Raw genomic sequence first — 20,078 nt, 5'->3', positions numbered from 1 at the left:
AAGGCATGAAAAAGTCAAATTTCTTCAACCTCTTGTGGTTCGAATTTATTTCCAGCTCTGAAAAAAAGATCACTTGATTTTGTTTTCAAATAGATACTAAATTTTAGAGCTGAAGTTGTTTGATGCTTTTTATATCAATAGATATGAGGGTTAAATGCAAGTGTGTTTGTTAGAATTTTGAATAAAAGCAAAACACTTTCTGATATGTAACTTTATCTAGTTTGCTTCTGTGTGGCTTTGTTTTCAAGTCTAATTTTCTGCATGCAACAGAACTCTTTACATGATGTTTTGACTGATAAATGACAGTCGCAGCTTATAGAAACGTAAAGTAAAAATGAAATAAAAAAGCCGAAATGTGGTTAGAATGAGCGTCCTGCATCCTCATTAACAGACACACACAGATCAAATGAAAATTAAAAGGCCTACATTAACCAGAGCAGAGCACCGAGGGAGCATAAATGAATCGCATTATGAAATGAGAACTGTCAATTGGCAGCAATGATTAATAGTTCTGAACTGTTTTTATTATGTTTTGCTGCGATGAAAGTAACTCCCTCCACAGCGAAGGCTATAGCAGCTCAAACAAAGGTCATGTGATCCAATACAGCTGGAAAAAGACACAAAGGCCAGTTTCTCATAGTAATGTTTTTCCTTTCATTTATATAGTATGGTATAAATATGATGTCTGTAACCTGGCAACTCACCTGGCAGTATGCTTATGATAAAGTGTGAATGTTTGAATGATATGGCTTGGCAGCTCAGTTGAACAGCCCTGTCAGCTTCTGCACACACAAAGCAAGAGAGGACATAATTTAACAGTCTAAGAGATGCCTGGAAATCTATGTCCTGACTTAACAGAGGTCATGTTTATGTTTCTTCTCTTAAATTAAACCTATGTAATGATTATTTGAACATCATACATGCATAGTGGCTGTAGCTCTTTGGTCAGAGTCCTTGAAAGTCCCTCTACGTTTTTCAAAGGGTATTTTCAAAGCGTTCCCATTGGTATTTTAATTATATTTCTGCAGAGTAGCAGGAGTTCATTAGAAATTCACCTCTGAGTTGTGGGCGGAGTAACCTACCTATTGCTGAAAGCTCTCTGTTAATACTCCATCCCACAAGCTTACAGCCCCTTTACACCCCCAAACTAACGTTAAAAGTGCAACAAAAAAGGCGAGCAATCTTGGAGATATAGAGACGTACGGGTTTGAGCCAGATTTCAGTACGGACAAGAAAAACTAAGACGTACTAGTCATCTTCTAGTGGATGCATTAGAATGAAGGAGCAGGGAGCTTGTGGCCAGCCCATTGTCTTCTCTATACCACAACTACTATCTTTTTCAAACAGCATTTTTTTGTCTGCTCCTGAATCACAACGATTTGAATAAAAAAAATACTCTGAAATAGACGCAAAATATTAAAAGCCCTATTTAAGCCTTATAATGAAGGCAACGCATGCAATATGTATCTATATTAGCAATATTAGCCTACTATCAAAAGGACTAAGTTTCTACAAATACATAATGAGCATTAACGATCAAATGTTTATTTGTCCTGCAGTGCATTCTGCAGAGAACGTGACTGCTCTGTTGTGCAAGTTTAACTTCATTATAATATCAATGAATTAGGTTTCATTGCTTTGATAATATTAAAGAAATGTAATAAAGAAATCAGATTTTTGATGTCATTTTTCTTTTGAGGATTTGAGCACAAAGCAATAAAATGGAACGTGTGTGCCCCATGACAGTCAGCAGCACTCGAATGACAGAACAGCTTCAAGCATTTGCAGCGCCTGCAGACTTTCATTCAGCTCGTTTAGGTGGCTTGTCACAGTCATATGATCCACCCTAAAGTGCAGCTTTTTGAGCCACTCAGTATCTTCGAGTTGCGGGTAGTTCAGGTCTTTGCTTTTCAGGAATGTTTTCACGTGTTCAAAACAGACGACAAAGTGACGCAAAACGTCACCCCTGGACATCCATCGGACTGTGTTGTGTAACAGGAGGTCAAAATATTTTCTTTCAACTTCATCAAGCAATGCACGGAACTGACGGTGGTTTGATTTCCATCAGCCACCTTCCTAGCGGTCCGCTAAAAGTAAAAATTTTTTTTTTAAAAAGCCCTGCCGGTAGAAACGTATGTCGCAGGCAATGACGCAAATTTTCGTTGACAGAAATGTTGAAATGTAATATTGTAGTGCCGGTCATGTGCATTTTAGGTCTGTTAGCAGCAGGGGATTGTGGGATGCGGTCTCCTGATCTAATTAGGGCTCAGCATGAGAGTTTCTGTTTACCCACGTTTCTTTTCATGTGGCAGTTTTGTTGTTCCACCTTAGTTCATTCTTCCTGTTATGTTGGTTCTTTATGTTGCACCATGAGTGTGGAAGGGAGAGAGGTTGATGACACCTGTGCAATGTTCAATGTGATGTGTGTTTAACGTAAATGGGCTATAAATGCCGGAAAGGATGTTGCGCTCTCAGCTTCTTTTTTTGCCTCCTTTTCGTGAGGCTGTTCGGAGACATGCCTTGTGTGGGACACGAATAGTTCTCCAGCGCAGCCAGTTGATTGACAGCTCAACTTTTTTGACAACTTGGCTCCCGTTCTGCCCGCTACAAGTGACGTACTTGCCGGGCATTACAATATTTTTCCTACACAATCTTACAGCATTGGAAAACGTTAAGAATATTTGTGTCTTGTTTTTCCTCCTAGAGAAACCATATTAAAACAAAAACTATATTTCTCTCCCCCATCTTTTTACGTTTTCAAACATTTTTGAAAATGCTCCAGGGAGCCACTAGGGCAGCGCTAAAGAGCCGCATGCGGCTCCTGAGCCGCGGGTTGCCAACCCCCGGTCTGAAGAATGAGCAGCACTGTTTGAAATCAAAATGCTGCAGATGGAAATTGATTTTTAGGGCTCTATTAAAAGAAGGTTGAGTAAAGACTGACTTCTGGAACCATTATAGTATTCCCTAAAACAATGGAATTGTTTGGTTTTACTGCACAGCTTCAGAGGTTAATTTTAATGGAATGTTGTACACCAAGTCCTGACAGTGCTTATGTAATGTTTTATTTTAAGACTTGTTTAAAACTATGATAATGTAAAAGTTAAGTTAAAGTTTCTTTGCAGGTTTAGGGTCACGTCCATACTTATTAAGGTCCAGTTGCATTTTGCTTTGTGGAAAATGGCCAGGAGAAGGTTCCCCTCAATGAGGGTGCCGCTGTGTTCTTACATCGCTCTCATCTGGTCAGCGTCTTTCCTCCAATTTAGAGCAGCTTGTGGGCAAGAAAACAAATGAGAGGAATGAGTGAGAAGAGGAAAGACAGATGGTAGGAAAGCAAACCAAAGCTTATTGAGTTACATTTCAGAAATTGGGGAAATGTGAAAAGCTCAGCACCCATTTGTCTACTGGCGGCGTTGTGTGGACGTGCAGTCATCGCTGCTGCAGAAAAGCTCCACACCAAACATTTTCCTCTAGCTGTGTGCATAAAGGAGAGGTTTGCTAAAGAAAAGTTCTAATTCACACAGACCAGTTAGACGCACCTAATCAACCTGTCACCTGAATTGAAGACAGCTGTTTAACTAATCATGTGTACAAAAGAGACCTGTCCACAGAATCAGTCAGACTGCAAACTCTCCAGCATGGAAAGACTAAAGAGCTTTCAGTGGATTTAAGGGAGACGATTCTAGACCTGTACAAGACCAGAATGGAATACAAAACCATCAAAAAGAAGCTGGAGGTTAAAGTGACAACTGATGGTGCCAAAATACAAGAATTACAGCATTACCATCAATCCACCTGTATGTTTTAGCATTCGGTATTATCTATTTAAAAGGGACAGGACAAAAAAAACATTGTTACAGTTTCAAATACAACCAATGCCATGTCCACAGTCCTGAGACAAAAAAACAGCAACAATTAAACAAAGACACAGACATTAACATATGCAATACATATATCAAGGAATATTTACAAGAAAGCACTGGTAAAATATGGCTGTAATGTTCACAAGCTTGATTGGACTCAAGTCATTGTTTTAATTTACAAGTAAACTTATTTAGAACTGGGAAGGCTTTTAATTCAGCAGGTATGGTTTTCCAGATCTGAAGGCCTTTTACTGTGAATGGGCTTTGAGCAAATAAAGTCCTACGTTTGGCTGGTCTGCAGTCACCTCTAGCAACACAGGTCTGGAGCTCTAAACCAGATTGATTGACCGTTTCCATGAACATGGGAACAGTGAGAGATAGGCCTAAAACAACACAGCAGGTGTTAGTTGATGAACTCAAAGCAGATGGAACCACAGTCACCAAGAAAACAATCGGTAAAAGTTTACGCTGCAATGGTTTAACATTTTGCAGTGTTCGCAAAGTCTCCCTGTTTAAGAAGACCCATGTGCATGCATGTCTGAAGTTTGTCAATGACACCTTCATGATTCAGAGAGTGATTGACAGAAGGTGCTGTGGTTAGATGAAAAACTAATCTTTTTGGCTTCAAATCAACCTGTCGTGCTTGGAGGAAGAGAAATGCTGCGCGGATGGGCGGAGCCGTGTATTGTCAAAATCCTTAGAACCTTCTTCCCTCCACCAGGAATCTTAAAATGGGGGGTGGATGACTTTTCCAACAGGAAACCTGCTCATGAACTACAAGAAATGTCTGACATTCCTGCTGGATAATAAGTTTTGCCAAAAAGTACTAAGTCTTTTTGACAAGAGGGTTCGAATACTTATTTTCCTCAAACAAATAACACAAAACTTCATACATATTCTTTTAAGTAATTGTTGTGATTTTATTTTTGATTCTCTATCTCTCATGTTCAAATGAACCTACCATTAAGATGACTGACTGTCAATTTCTTTTTGAGTGAACAAACCTACAAAATCAGCAAGGGATCAAATACTTATTTTCTCCACTGTATCTAATTTGATGTCACATGTTTTGATTTTAGGTTTGCTTCCTTTCAACATTTAAAGGGTCGGAGTACCAACGCTGTTTTTACATCTTAGACCAGATTTTAACACTGGGAAAGTCTCATCAATAAAAGTGTCTGTTCACAGGATACTGACTATATTTGGGGCCATGCCTGTAGCTGAAGGGATGGGCATCATCTGAGAGGGGAGGGAAGAACCAGGGCTACAGGGAAGCAGTCAGAGGGATTGTTGATAAGCTCTGAGCCAGAAACAAATCAACCAGTTGGCTTTATAAAATTAGAGACTGCACAACTGCACAAAGCCAGCTGCTGGTGGACAGGACGGCATTCGCTGCAGCACTGCAGCACACACGGGAGCTTCACCTGAGTGTGTTGCTGTTTCTCGATCCTGCTTGTTTTATTTGTGGCTTTAAAGCCCAAGTTTCATTCTGACAGAGCAGAGTCTGAGCTGTAGAATCAACTGAAACAGGACTTTCTGTAATTTTGTTCAAAACGGTCAGGCTGAGCTTGAAAGGTGGGACCATGCATCAACAAAAAAGGGAAGAAGGAGGCCCTCCCAAAATGAAAGGGGATGAGGAAACTCCTATGTCGGTTTCCAGAGAGGCTCTGGACAGCCCCTTACCTGAGACTCCGGGAACTCCGGCTGAGCAGATCCAAGCGACCCTGACGTCCATGCCCCGTAGGGGGTGTGGGTACCTCAGTCAGCCATGCTGTCTGCTCCTTGCTCTGACCCTGCTACTGCTTTCTCTCCTTGGCAGCTGGGCTGTGGTCCACCTCACTCTGGGCACACATGGAGGATCCCCTTTTCGGATTTCAGCCAGCTACGACCAGCGGATCCCATTTGATGATACTGCTACCATTGAGCCACACTTTACTACCAACTGCACCATGGGTAAGTTGGACTTTTATTTATAATTCAACACATAAGCAGCTTATAAAAATATTGGACAAATCCAAACCCAACTGCTGTGAAATTTAAACGAAACAAAACCTAAATTTTAAACCTAAAAAGTCCTTTTCTTGGTTTTCTGTCATTTCAATTCTTTAAAAATGAAAGAAGATTAAAAACCTGGGATTTTTCTCAATTTTTTTTTGTTTCATGACGTCAGTGTCAACCAAATGTGTCTCACATGTCTGCAGAATGACCAAATTAAGTCAAATCTGTCTGAAAAGTGCACCACAAAATTCTGTGATTTTAACTTTGTTATGGCATGTCGTGGAATGAAGTGCGTATGGTGAAGATTGGTATAATATCCTCCTCTGTCAACCTCGTAATGTCCCAAAATTGAATTATTATAACTGATTCAATTTCCTCTGAACTACATGTCGAGGCACAACAACCCTCACTTCAGCATGCTGCACATGTGTCATGGAGAGGCTTGCTTGATACAATCCCTGTCTCTGTCAACACAGATGTTCAGCAGGCGTCAAATGTCATGCCAACTCAAAAAAGCTCATTTCACTTAACCGTGTGCATATATATTCAATTTGCATATATTTGATATATTTATGTTTAAGGGCTGGATGGCTCAGTTGGCTGTGTGTAGAACTGGCACATGGGAAAACAGGGTTCAATTCCCAGGGGGTGCGAGGAGCTTCATCCAGTGGCAATGTAGCCACAAGAATGCCCAAGTCTGGGTCTACCTGTGCCAGCCCCCAGCACAGACCAAATTCAGGGTTGTGTCAAGAAGGATCCGGCGTAAACATCTTTACCAAAACCAAATGTGTGACTCAGCCACTGTGGCGACATCTCACCGATATGCCCGAAAGATGAACAACAGTTGATATTTTTATGTCTTAGCTGTTTTAAACACAGGTTATTTTTTACTTGATTGAGACGCTGCAGTACAGTCTGAAAAACTTGTTTATCATGCAGCAATAGTCTTCAAAATGGGAATAAAAGGAATAAAGAGGGTAACAGGGGAAATGGTTTAGGAGTGGCTTGTTATCATGGACTAAATTAAATCTTGAAATTGGCAGAAGCTCTCTGAAGAGATTCTCCACTGTGATATAAAGTTGTTTACGCAATGTAGGCATGTTTTCTTGCATTTTGCTTGGATGCAGGCCATTGCTAAAGGCCCTTTTACATATTCAAGACTTTAAAAGCATCATTGAGGGGTGCTACAGGTGACTGCTTCTTTTCTACAAATAAATAAAATCTCTACCGCCATGCCACTGCTGTCAAAATTCTGCCACCTTTTTTCCCATAAATCTCATCCATTAGCGCAACCCCTAAAGATCTAAAAGGACCTGCAGTCCACTGAAGCTAACATTGGGCAACAGGACATTCATCTTTGGCCTAACCCAGAAACAGGGAGACATGCCTAATCACACTTAAACAACCCAAATTAAGAGCATCAATGCAATTTGGTCAAGAACCCTGGGCAAAACCTGTGCAGACAGAAGGAGCACATGCGGAACATGGACATGCCGTTCATCTGACAGCTCTAGCATCTATCTATCTATCTATCTATCTATCTATCTAGATAGATAACATCTTTAGTAGTTTAGACGTTTTTGAACGTTTTTTTCTAGTTTTCAATTTGCTCTACTAATTAATGTCAAACTATGTTCTTTTTGTAAATACTCAATAACCATATTTTTAGTACAACCCTATATTATTTTTTTACGGAGCCTGTGTCCTGATATTAAAAAATTAAAATATATCTCGTTCCCACAGATTAATATCTTGTTCACAAGAAATACTATTCCGTTCCCACAAGATAATATTGCGTTCCCTTGAAATACCATTTTGTTCCCTCGAAATGATTAACTCGTGAGAACGACATAATTAATTTGTGCGAACGCAATAATTTTGCACATCATAAGTCATTCATAAACACGGATATGCTCTCCGTCCGGCCGCAACAGCCGCTTTAGCGGTAACTTCCGTATCTCTGTGACCCACATTCGTTCAAGAAAGGAAATAGAAAAACAAGAATGATCCATTTATTATTGTCTCAAAGAATATAAGAAAAATATCATAAGATTTAGGATACCTAGGCTTGGTGCTTTGCCATATGATTCACCGGACATAGCTCCGGCGCGGAGCTCTTTCCTTGTCATGCCGGCATTCGGGCAGCTGGCTGGCCAGTAGACAGACAGCCAGCTGATATTGTAGTTTAAGGTTGAATAGGAATAATATTATTCAGGACTTGCCTTTTATTAACATACTCTTTAGTTTAGCAGTGGCTTTACATTGGAAGGCTAGTAGGCTACATGCTAACTAACTTTATCCTGCTATTCACGTCAGAGATTTACAGCAGATACCTTCACATTTCTGTCTGTGTGTCTCATTACATTGCATTGAAGACACGGAGGATGTGTAGAGATCAGATTTATTTATTTTAAAAAGCACAAAAGCATCGATCGGTAATCATCACGTTCTCATCCTGGTATGCTCTCCGTCCATCTTGCTGCAAAAGCCGCTTTCTGCCGCTACTTCCGTGTCTCTGTGAGCATTCAATAGGGGTAAAAATAAAAGCAAGAATGATCGATCTATTATTGTCTCAATGAAACTCAGAAAAAATATCATAAGATTAGGCTGGCTGACAACAAACAGTTTTTTGTCTTATAACAAAAGTCCATGTAGAAATAAAATAAAAATCTATAAATCCAAAACCAAAGCTTAGACAGGGGTTAAAACAATGTGGAAAAAAGTCCACCAAAAAACAGGCGAAGCCCCACTCAACTGTAAACAATAATTAGGGGTGTTGAATTATTTCGTTAATCACATTTCTCAGTTAATCACACAAACTAGCACTTTTTTCTATCATGTTAATCTCATTTTCAATCTATAACTATTGTCATATTCTCAAATATAAAAAAACAAGGGTGCCTTCACACACCGCTGTAGGTACAGTGACCATTCGGCCTGCAATAACCGTTCAGGGTCGTTTCGACTGAGGATAACGTCACACTATGGTAGCCCCACTTGGACAAACTACGTAGCGTGGAGATCTGCATGGGCTCTACATATTGTCATTTCATGTTTCCTTTAGTAACCTAAAGTCCTTTTCCTTCATAAGTTATGTCTGACATTATTCTTTATAGTGTTTATAGAGAGATTTTGCCACAACCCACTTTGTAAAAAGATCTGTGGCTGTTACAATGAACCTGCTGCTCCACACGAGCGAACCGTGAACAGCTGGAGTCTCGCAGCTTCGTGTTTGCAGGCAGGGAAGATGCTTTGTTCTAGTGTGCGGTTCGGAGAAAGGTTCTGACCGCAGTCCGTTCGGCTGAAATGCACTTAACAATAAGCATAATAATAAAAGCACGTTTAGAAGATAATCTCACTCTGTGTCGGAGCCCTGTTTGTTTACAACGGGCCGCGTAATATCTTCTTCTATGGTAGTGTAGTAATTTGTCCAGACCAATCACTATCTGACACGTCAACGGACCACGGACAGCCAGTTACATAATGTGACGTCGGCACTAGTCGAAGGACCCCGAACAGTTGTTGCAGGCCGAATGGTTATGGTACCTACACCGCGTCACTGCTGTGACGTTGTAAATTTGTGACTTTGAAGTTTTTAACAGAATTAACAGTACTAATGCAAATAAGCCCACATTGTGTGGTTAACAACCACAACTTTGGACCGGTCCGGGAAACCATGCAGACAAGAATCTCTGTGGACTTCCTTTGTTGAATTTTTAACAGTTTAACATATAAATGTTAGTGTAAGAACTACTCAGTAGAAAACATGAACGGTTTTACACGGTGAAGGACAAATTATTTATAAAAATAGATTTCATTTCAATTTTATCGTCATATTTTAAATGTATGGGTTATAAGGGACACAAAGCCTTAATTTTTCAAAAACAACAGGGCACCTTAAAACCTGGAGTGCATTATATAGGCTATGGAGTATTTCTGGTCGTGCTTACTGATGTTGCAGCAATTTTGAGAGATACACGGCACTCTATCAAAATGTTTGATTGGGTGATATTGTATATACGCTAGCACAGTTAACATTTAGCGGCTAATGTGTAGCAAGGTTGGGAGTTAGTATAGTCACAGTAATGTTTGTTTAGCGGCTTAAAGGCAGTAAAAATACGCTTAAGTCGCCAAAATATAGTAGGTATTTTCGTAGTTATTGAATTAGTTTTTGGCACTTTTGGCAGTGTGATCAGGTCCTAGGTCCTACTGGGAAATAAAATCAGCATTTACATCCAGCATGACAGTAAAAGCCCACCTTTTCTTAGCCCAGATAAGAGGCTTCTATCATGTCTGTGGTTCCAGAGTCGCTTGATGCATGAATCCCGACATTTGTAGCCCGTTTCTAGTGTTGTGTCTTGATGGGCTAAGTCCAGCCGCAGTCCACATCTTGCGATGCCCATCCAAATTCTTGAATGGGCTCTGCTCGACAATCCTCTTGAGGCTGCAATTCTCCCTGTTGTTGGAACAACTAGCCCCTTTTCATTCCACTTAATTTTCTATTAGTGTTCTTGGACACAGCACTCTTCTAGAACAACAAGCTTGTTTAGCAAAGACTGGAACTGGCATAGGATGCCACCTTTGCAACAAATAGACTCCAGAGCAGTGGAGACGGGTTCTCTGGAGTAATGAATCACGCTTTTTCATCTGGCAATCTGATGGATGAGTGTGGGTTTGGAGGTTTCCAGGACAACAGTACATTTCAGACTGCATTTTGCCAAGTGTGATTTTTAGGGGAGGAAGAATTATGGTGTGAGGTTGTTTTCAGAACTTGGGCTTGGCACATTAGTTCCAGTGAAAGGAACTCAGAATGTTTTAGGATACCCAAACATTTTGGACAATTCCATGCTCTCAACCTTGTGGGAACAGTCTGGAGCGGGCCCCTTCCTCTTCCAACATGACATCCATCCTTACAAACATAGATGACAGAGTCTGGTGTGGATAAACCTGACTGGCCAGCACAGAGTTCTGTCCTAAACCCAATAGAACACCTTTGGGATGAATAAGAGCGGAGACTGAGAGCCAGGCTTTCTCCATCATCAGTGTGGGACCGCACCAATCAACCTTTGGAAGAACGGTTAAAGATTCCTATGAAAACAATACTCAACCTTGTGGACAGTCTTCCCAGTCTTCAGTGCCCCTGAAGTGAAAATCAAATAAACAAATCACTTGACACAGAAACATTTTAAAGATAACAGCAACAACTAAAAAAGCAAAGCGAACATTCAAAAACAGCATAACATATTAGAGAGCATAACAAAATTTCAGAAACCAAAACATAAAAAACAAAAAACATTTTGGAAAACAAATGTCACTACTCTTGATTTGATGCAGAATTAGGATGTTGGATTTTCTATTTTTGGAAAAAGCCCAAAGCTGTATTTGCTTTAAAGTAGTTCCAATCTGAAGCAGAAATCATTCAACTGGTTTGACTGCAATGGTTGTATATTATAGTAAGGATATTCATCAGACACCTGCAGTAAGTAACGTACAACGCAGACAACAGGAAACAAATCAATTCCTATCCTTTCAATCCCAGGGAATTTCCTGTTACCCTTTGTCTTTTCTGTCACTGTTAAGATGGAACGGCGGGTCTCTTCATGCAAATCCAGGCATGGTTGAACAGTGTCTAATTGTTCTCAGCTTTTTGCCCACTGTGTTCTGCTGCCAGGCGGCACATAAGACCTGGCTAGTGGAGAAATAAAAAAAAATCACACACACATAAACATGACGTACTTTTCTCAGGCGCCACCTGGGTGCCCACCATCCACCCCTCTCCCAAACTGAGCCTTAATCCATCTCAGCATACTCTCCATGGAGCCTGGCCATGTTTTGCGGTTTCCAAATCGCTCCCCACTTTCTCCTCTTGCACCTGTTGCCAACCTGGGCTCGGATTACCTTCTGTCCGGACAGACACAGTACATGACGTACAGCCGAGGCTCGCAGGCTCCAGTGCACTTTTTGGTTTTCTTTGTCTGAGTCACCATCATTCTAGGTTATTCATCTGTATGTAAAGAAAAGCCCAAGGACTCCCTCAGTCCTTGTTTCATTAATGGACAATTTAAGCTTGATTTTCCTCACATTAGGCAGACGGTAAAAACAGGGGAGATCTGTTTTCTTGCTGTTGTTGCATGTTTCTGATATTCTTTTTTTATGACCAACTTTTTATTGTGCTTTTTATTGTGTTCCCAAAAACAGCTCCATGATTTTGACCAAGGAGAACACAGAATCTGTTTTCCTAAAAAAGAAAATTATATACGATATACTACAGACCAATTGGACCACAGAACACATTTCTGATGTTCTTCTGTTACACTGTTGGCACCATGAGATATATGGGTTAAGATAAATGTGATAATGGTTAGATTATCTTCTCATTCAAATTCATTCTAGTTTTATTTATTTATTTATTTTATTTTTTTGAAAAAAACATTTCGTTCTAGTTTAACTGATTATAGTCTGTGGTTACTGGACTATATGGTGCATGCGATTATTAGGAGCACCATCAATACATGATCTATCACCGAGTTTATGTTATGTAAGGCACACTAAAATATAAGGTGCATTTAGCCAGACAAGAGTCAGAGATAACTCCGTCAATCAGACTTTAACTGCATTTGTTGTTATTCTAGAACTTGTTTGTCACTAGCTAAAAGTTAGCCATGTAAGAAACGTTAGCTGTGTTATCGTTTACAGAAAACCTGTAACTCCCACCTTGTTTGCTACACATAGAGAAACTCTAATATCGCTAAAACAAACGTTACTGCAACTTCGCTAACTACCAACCTTGTCAATAACACTAAAAAACCACAGTTCGACAACGCTACACATTAGCTGCGTTAGGGTATTGAAAACATATGCAACTCCCAACATTGTTTGCAACACATAAAAAAAGGCTGAAACAGAACAAATGTTACTGGGACTATGCTAACTCCCAGCCTTGTTAGTAAGACGCATAAAAACCACAGTCCAGCACTGCTACAAGTTACCTGTGTTAGCACATTCAAAATAACACCCAACCTTGCTTCCAACTCATAATAAAACAATATGCCCCTGTAAGTGATCACTTGATCAACAGATTATTTTGCTTTAGCAAATTTTAGCTGCTGAACTACATACTGCATTTAAAATGGAGGCAAATTACAACAAAACACAAAACTAGTGTATTTTCCACTAGGCCCATAGGGCACACGTCAAGGAATGGTCTACATTCAGACTTTTGTCACATATAAAGTGCGCCAAACTATAAAGTGTATTAAGTGAGAAAAAAAGGGGTTAGATATAAGTCCATCGGTCAAACTTCATTACCTGCATTCACAATAACTCTAGAACTTGTTGGTAACATGCTACACGTTATCCACGTTAGAATATTCACAATGCCTGTAATTCCCAACCTTGTTTGCAACACATAAAAAATAGACTGATATTGCTAAGAAAAACCTCACTGTGACTCCCAACCTTCTTTGTAAGGTATAAAAAAATACTGTCCAACATCGCTGCATGTTTCCGTGTACCTCTCAAAATCGCTTTGACATTAGTAAGCACAACCAGAATTAATCCATAAGCCTATATAAGGCACTTTGGATTATAAAGTCTAATGTTTTTTTTAATTATTATTAAAGCTTTTAAGCCCCCCTTTTTAGGCTACATTCACACTGCAGGGCTTAATGCTCAATTCCAATTTTTTGAAAAAAATTGGATTATTTTTGCAAGGCGGTTCACATTTCCAATTTAATGCGAACTTTTGTGATTTCCTGCGTGACCGTGAAATGACCCAAAGTGTCCGACGTCACTCATTGTTTGCGGAAGTAGCTAACGTTAACGTTAACTGTGTAACAACGCTGGGCTTATCCCTCAAAATGCGTTCAGCTCTCCGTAAAATGGACAGGTGATAGTCTTCCAGTCTTTAACCTCCTTGTGTTTGGCTCAGAGGCTTTTTATTTTTCACTCACATTGGAGCCAGGATCGTCTGTACCCATGCTCGGCCATCTCGCTGGTAATTTTTTCTAAAACCACCCGGCTGCGATCAGAGCCCTGGAGTTTGGCCTGAATAGAGCGGTCACCCCAAATATGAATCCAATCGGTGACCTCGCTGCCTTTCCACTGACTGGTCTCAGCAGCATCGTCTGCCATGGTTGTTTATGTTATCGTCCCGCCTACTTCAGCACAGAATGATGACGTTTGTAGCGTCTCAATGACATACGGGTCGGATTCATGTGGTCTGGCCGGTCAGACGGAGATCGCATTTCAAAAGATCGTATACGTATCGGATTCAGGACCACATACCCAAGTGGCCTGAGTTGACTTTCTGAGTCGTTCAGACTGTTATGAAAAGATCAGATACAGGTCGCACAGGGGCGAAAAAATCAGAATTGGGTCGTTTCAGGCTGCAGTGTGAACGTAGCCTTAGTGTGGCCAATACGGTAATTTTTGAAGAAATTATTTTTTGTTCCAAGCTTTAATTCTGACAGGGGATTTTGACACTGTCCATCCTCTAAGTTGTTTTGTTTTCTTGAGCAAAAATGCTGCAATTGCTCGAGCCATCCAAGAGGTATAGTCAATACAGGATAAATAACAGGAGCTGGATATCACTTTTTTTTCCCCATACCCTTCTTCTTTAATTAACTCATCCGTCACAAGTCCAAAAAGCAATCCAATTTTCTGCATCTAAAGTGACTTTGCATGACTATATCCCTATCTCTGGGGTGACAGGAAGTTAGAACTGTACCTCCTACTGGTGTTTCTTGGATGATTGTGCCAATGCTGTACAGAAACCATAATTATTCAAACTCGGCAAATGTGTCAGGAGCACTCGTCACCTTCTCCAGCTTTCTCCCTAGATTCAAACAGGGACTTCTGTGAGGATTGACAAGCTCATTACGTGATTGTGTCAGCCGCAGATTTAACTTTGACTTCTCACTGTGATGAGACTGAAGGTCAGCAAGAAATAAAATACAAATGTTTGTCCCTTGGGTATTATCTGTCCAGAATTTATGAATTATGCCACAAGTCGTACTAAAGCTGAGACACGTTGCAGTGACTCTTATGGGAATCTGAACCCCTGACCTTTCCCTTCTTGGCCCATTTCCCTAACCACTGCACTATGTTGATGAGGATCCCTAATGGAGCGTCACAGCAACTCTATACATTGCGATTAAGTACACAACAGCTCGAGGGTGTACCCTGTACAATCAATCAAATGCAGCCCCGTGGAAGCATGGAGAAAGTGGGTTAGGTGGAAGCCAGTCGAGTGGAACGAGGGCTATGCCATGGGTGGATGTGTAATGGAGTTTTCCACAGAGAAATAGCTGGTCACACACTGCACCTCTGAGGTTTTTTTTTCAACTGACCACCAAAAATGTAAACTTTTAAATAATTGAGTTGCAATATATTTCTAAAGTCTATAAAGGTCACACAGCACAGCAGTTATCCATGAAGATATGTAACTTAAGCTATATCTGATTATCCCACGGCTTGTCCTTATCCCTATACTTATCCCTCCAAGCGGAGAGATATGGAAAAAATATTGACTTCAAATTTGGAAGTTACTACCGCACAATGGCGTCATCAATAGTCACCAGTCATCTACAATAGCGCAAAGCTGCCAGCACCGGGAAAAGATATAACAGCATACTTTTATAACTTGCAAAAACTAGTTTAAGCGTCACATTGATTAATACATTTCTCACTTTTAAATGTAAACTTCTGTGCTTCAGAGCACACCCACATGAAGAAATGCATTTTTCCTCCACCCACAAGCAAGACGCATATCACTCTACTGGTGGAGGGATAGTCCTAGGTCGCTACGGCTCCTCCTTAAAAAAACAATTTCAGACAACACTACAGTTTCAAATGCCCCTACAATTGGAGCAGTAGGGCGTAGCCAGAGGGGTATAGGGAAGCAATTCTGATTTGGCCTAAGTGTAATTGATGCCACTCTTACACGTGCATACAGAACATAAAACTTACTCCAACTTTTTTTTTTTGTTCAGATCAGAGGGTTTTATTCACCTGATAAATAAAAACAAAAAATGTGTATCCCACTTGATGAATTTGACTGTCTCCTGCAGCATCTGCACTCAACTACGCGTTAACTCTTTTACATCTGAACTTTACTTTCTTTCGACTACTATAACTCTTCAGCTGTTGATACATACAATTAATGTAATTCCAGCAAATTCTGACAGAGAAAAGCGCCTTTGTGCTGTTATGCAACACTTCACGTAAACAATGTTTTACATATTAGTGCAAAGTTAAAACAGCTGATTTACGTTAATTGCGTAAACTGTCAAAGATTTATGGTATGTTTGTTATTAAGGTGTTGCCGGCCGCTGACATCTCTGGTGTTAAAGGGGTAAAAGTCTTTTCAGATTTGAAAAAATTACAAGAAAGTGACCAAACAAAGAAAAAAAAACGTTTTAAATATGAAAAAAAAAGGAAGCTCTGAAATAATATTTTCACTGTTTTACTGTACATGTGTTTCTGCAACAAGAATATTCGTGTTGTGGCACATGACATCAGGGGCGGTGAATTATCTTTCATCCCTTCAACTCTTTCAGGGTTGTCATTCGAGTCAGGGAAACAGAAGCTGGGGTTTTGTCTGTGCTATGTTGCTTCTTATTTTTTCAGTATTTTGGACTGCAGTTCACTAAAAACTACAACTAGTGGCCAGAGATTTGTTAGCATGCTATGTATGTCCAGGATGGCCAGGAGAGTTTGAATAAAGGTTAACTGAATTTCTGCATAGGTTTCATTCTGCTCACCTGTCGACTGATGGAAAGAGTCATAAAACCAGTGGAAAATATTGTGCCCCTGACCTTTATTATGAACAGCTTTTGTCATACTTTTCGGATTAATGTATTACATGGATTTGCACATTGTTGAATAAACAAAGTTGAAAATAATTATTTAGCTTATTCAATCAAGACATTCAGCTTATAGAGGACATTGATGCTTGGACCTTTGTTTAGTGTTCCTTCTTTATGTCAGGGTGTGTTTTGCTAAATAAAAGTGACAGAAAATTGAAACTCCTAAAATAAAATACATTTTAAATCATGACATGTTCTCTATAGAAATGCTTAATTCAGACAGGACCAATAGCAAACAAGAAACGTACAGTCACTAGGTACCGCAGAGCAATGGTTGACCTCTGATCTAAAGATTGCAGGTTTGGTTCCCAGCTTGTTCACCCATGTGTTAAAGTGTCTTTGGGCAAGACGCTATCCCCACATTACTCCTGGTGGCGCTAATGTTTGGCTGTGGAGCTGCCATCAGTGTATGAATGTGTGTGAATGGCTGATTGAGACTGTGACTGTAAAGCATTTTAGGTCCTAAGCAATGGAAAAAAACTCTAATATACAATTTGTGACAGTAAGAAATTTCAGGCCTAAAAGTTGAAAAATACTATCCAAGTATACACCAAAAATAAATACTTTTACCATATCAAATTATTCTTTCAGATCCTATTTTTTTTGGGGGTGGGACTTTTTAATTTTCTTTTAAAGTCCCCTCCAATGAAAATCATGTTTTTTGAGTTTTTGACATGTACGTGTGGCATTTTTCTTATGAAACAGAACCAATGTAATAAATTATCATTTCATATTTGCTGTTCTGAGTATTTCTCCTTTTAAATCGCTGTTATATGTTAAACTGTCACAAAACAGCTGTGTTTGAATTAATGAGCCATTGTGATGTCACAACAGCCCAAGAACGCATCCGCAAGCACCCTGATCTGCCCCGTCCAGATCAGGTGTCCAAGCTCAGGAGCGGGAGAAGAGAAGATGGCACACTGCTGCGTTGCCCACACATACTTTAGGGGCGTGCAAGGCTGGATTTTGTTGTTAGCCGCCTGTATGTAAAATTAAACTTAAAGTTAAACTCCTATTAGCTGTCGAAATGTGTTCTCCACATTTGTGTTCTCTCTCTGTTCGAGTTTGAAGGCTTGCTGTCCTGCATTAACCAGAGAAGGTAATAATAAAAACAAAAATAAAATCAGGAGACCTTTTTTTCATTATTGCCTCGATGAAAATAAGAAAATGCAGGAAGCCCGAGCAGGCTGGCTCTCCATCCCGCAGTAGTTCTCTTTCTGGCCCCCAGCTCGCCTCCCAGGAGCTGGCATAATGATCATGGTCACGCCAGCCCCATCGGCCTTGCGACAGACTGTTCAGGGTGTACCCGCCTTCGCCCAACAGTTGCCGGGATGGGCTCCGAAAATCCCTGCTGTCCCGAAAGGGATCCAGCGGGTTAAGAAAATGGATGGAAGTTCAGAGGGAGAACTATTGGATCGATCCAGCTTATTGGATGTGTCTACCCGTTGTCACTGAAAATGTCACGGGCCCAAAGTTGAGTCTCTGATTGCCAGAGTTCAGATTTTTTAACACTGGCAACCCGCTAATTCAAAAATCTGCATGTGCCAGAATAAAATCAGTTATGAGCCACAGCCAGTGCTGCTTGCTGGTCCAATGTAGCCTAAATCATAATGTAAATCAAAGCATTTTCATGGGCTTATCAAAGTACTTTTTGTAATTTTAGTCGGAGGCATATTGAGTCCTGAAACGTCGATTCAACTGAGTCAGCATGTGCTTTGATTCTTATTTATTGAACTAGAATAGAATTAAACATTTTAGAATATTATTGATCCCATGGAAGGGAACTTGTTGATTAAAACAAACTCTGTTGATAAAAAAAAGCAGCTTATAAAAGTTATGTCCTGCTGCATTTTCTGTTGCTATAGCGAGAACAGCTGATTGAATGAGTCTAACCTGGAAGTGGTGGGGAACAAAAGCAGCAGATGTCCCTTCTTTTTAGATGTAAAAAAGTCCATGTAGATCAAAAAACAGAGATGATAATAACAGAATGATGAAACAGAATAAGAAAAACTTGAGCAGGCCGCTTCCCCGGCGCCACAGCTCTCCTATCTGTACCATTGCATTTTGATCTGTTTAACACACCAGAAGTTATACTAAGTAACTATAATGGTATTGTAGTGAGGACAAAAGTAAATAATTAGATTACTGATGCCATTAGTAATGCAGTCATGCTTTGTAACACATTGGCCACGTTAGAAGCATTAGCCAAGTTAGCTTATTCACAATACCTTTAACTCCCAACCTTTTTTGCAACAGAGAAAAAACAGACTGATGCCGCAAAAAAAACAACGTAATATTAGCCACATGAGCATATTTTCAATAACACCCAACCTTGTTTGCAGCACCACTAAGTCCCAAGTTATAAGTCGCATCTTCGTGTTTTTTTACAGTCTTTCAAGTGCATCTTATTGTGTGGAAAATACTGTAAAGAAAGCTTAGCTTATAATGAAATAAGCAAAAAACAAAGTAAAATGTATTGATTTCAAATCCCAAAGGCATCTGTAACTTATAGGTGCCATAAGCTTACAGTTTTACTCAAAAGTTCATTGAATTTCCAGCTTAAACCTTTAGGAGCCTCAGGGGCAATAGTATTTGGCAGACTCACTTTAAGGCAAATATTTGAATATTTCCCTTTTTCTTTTAAAGCCTTGCTACTTGCTAGAGGTCACACATTGTTTGGGGCGCTTACAGAATGCAGAATAACAAACAGGAAAAGCACAGCTCATCAAATAACAGAAGATGCAATACAGCAAGACAAGGCCCTGTGTGGCAACACTAAGCTTCATCACACTGTTCCTCTAATCTCTTGCCTTAGGCTTTTCCTCAAAAAGCAACCCCCCCCCTCCCCTCCATCCCCTTTGCAAACTGGGTTTCTGTTGCAGGCAGCTTTCCAAACACAATCTGCACAGGCAGTTTTGTTTTAAGATACTGAGGAAGTGTTAAGTGGCTGAGGGCATCGAGTAATGTTCCCAGCATAAATATGCTAAACGGGGCAGATGTCTACATCAACCCCACCCTGACACTGAAGAGCAAATCTCTGGGCGCTGTTGATTGAAAATGTTATTGAGCTAAAGTCAATCATTAAGATAGAGGAACCTTAAGTCTGATTTTGTTATAAGAAAACTGACATGCAATTTTTAATAAGGTAATCAAGTCACTTTGATCCATTTAGTGTCAAGCAGGAGGCTGTGTGTTGTAATTGGTGTGTAGCAACACATGTGTGTGAATGTTCATTTGTTGTAATCTGCCAAAGAACAGGACTTTCATTGACCCTGTTGAGTTGTTCCAAAAAGATTTGGTGTTTAACCTCGTCTAAAAAAAATACAAACCTCAACAGACTTTTTGGTTTGAA

At 40.0% G+C, this 20,078-nt stretch overlaps 1 protein-coding gene across 3 annotated transcripts in view; it reads left to right on the top strand.

The window, feature by feature from the left end:
• Nucleotides 1-20,078, top strand: part of alk (ALK receptor tyrosine kinase) — a 705,488-nt gene that overhangs the window by 529,374 nt on the left and 156,036 nt on the right. For all 3 annotated transcript variants that reach the window (XM_023951462.2, XM_023951461.2, XM_078940523.1), the window contains exon 5: nt 5,680-5,813. In XM_023951462.2, coding sequence (XP_023807230.1) covers nt 5,680-5,813 — 134 coding nt within the window. The remainder of the gene's footprint in view (nt 1-5,679; nt 5,814-20,078) is intronic.

The sequence above is a fragment of the Oryzias latipes genome, chromosome 22 (genome assembly GCF_053564925.1).
Source record: "Oryzias latipes strain Hd-rR chromosome 22, Olatipes_Hd-rR_3.1".
Classification (NCBI taxonomy): domain Eukaryota; kingdom Metazoa; phylum Chordata; class Actinopteri; order Beloniformes; family Adrianichthyidae; genus Oryzias; species Oryzias latipes.
This window is presented reverse-complemented; position numbering and strand designations above follow the sequence as displayed.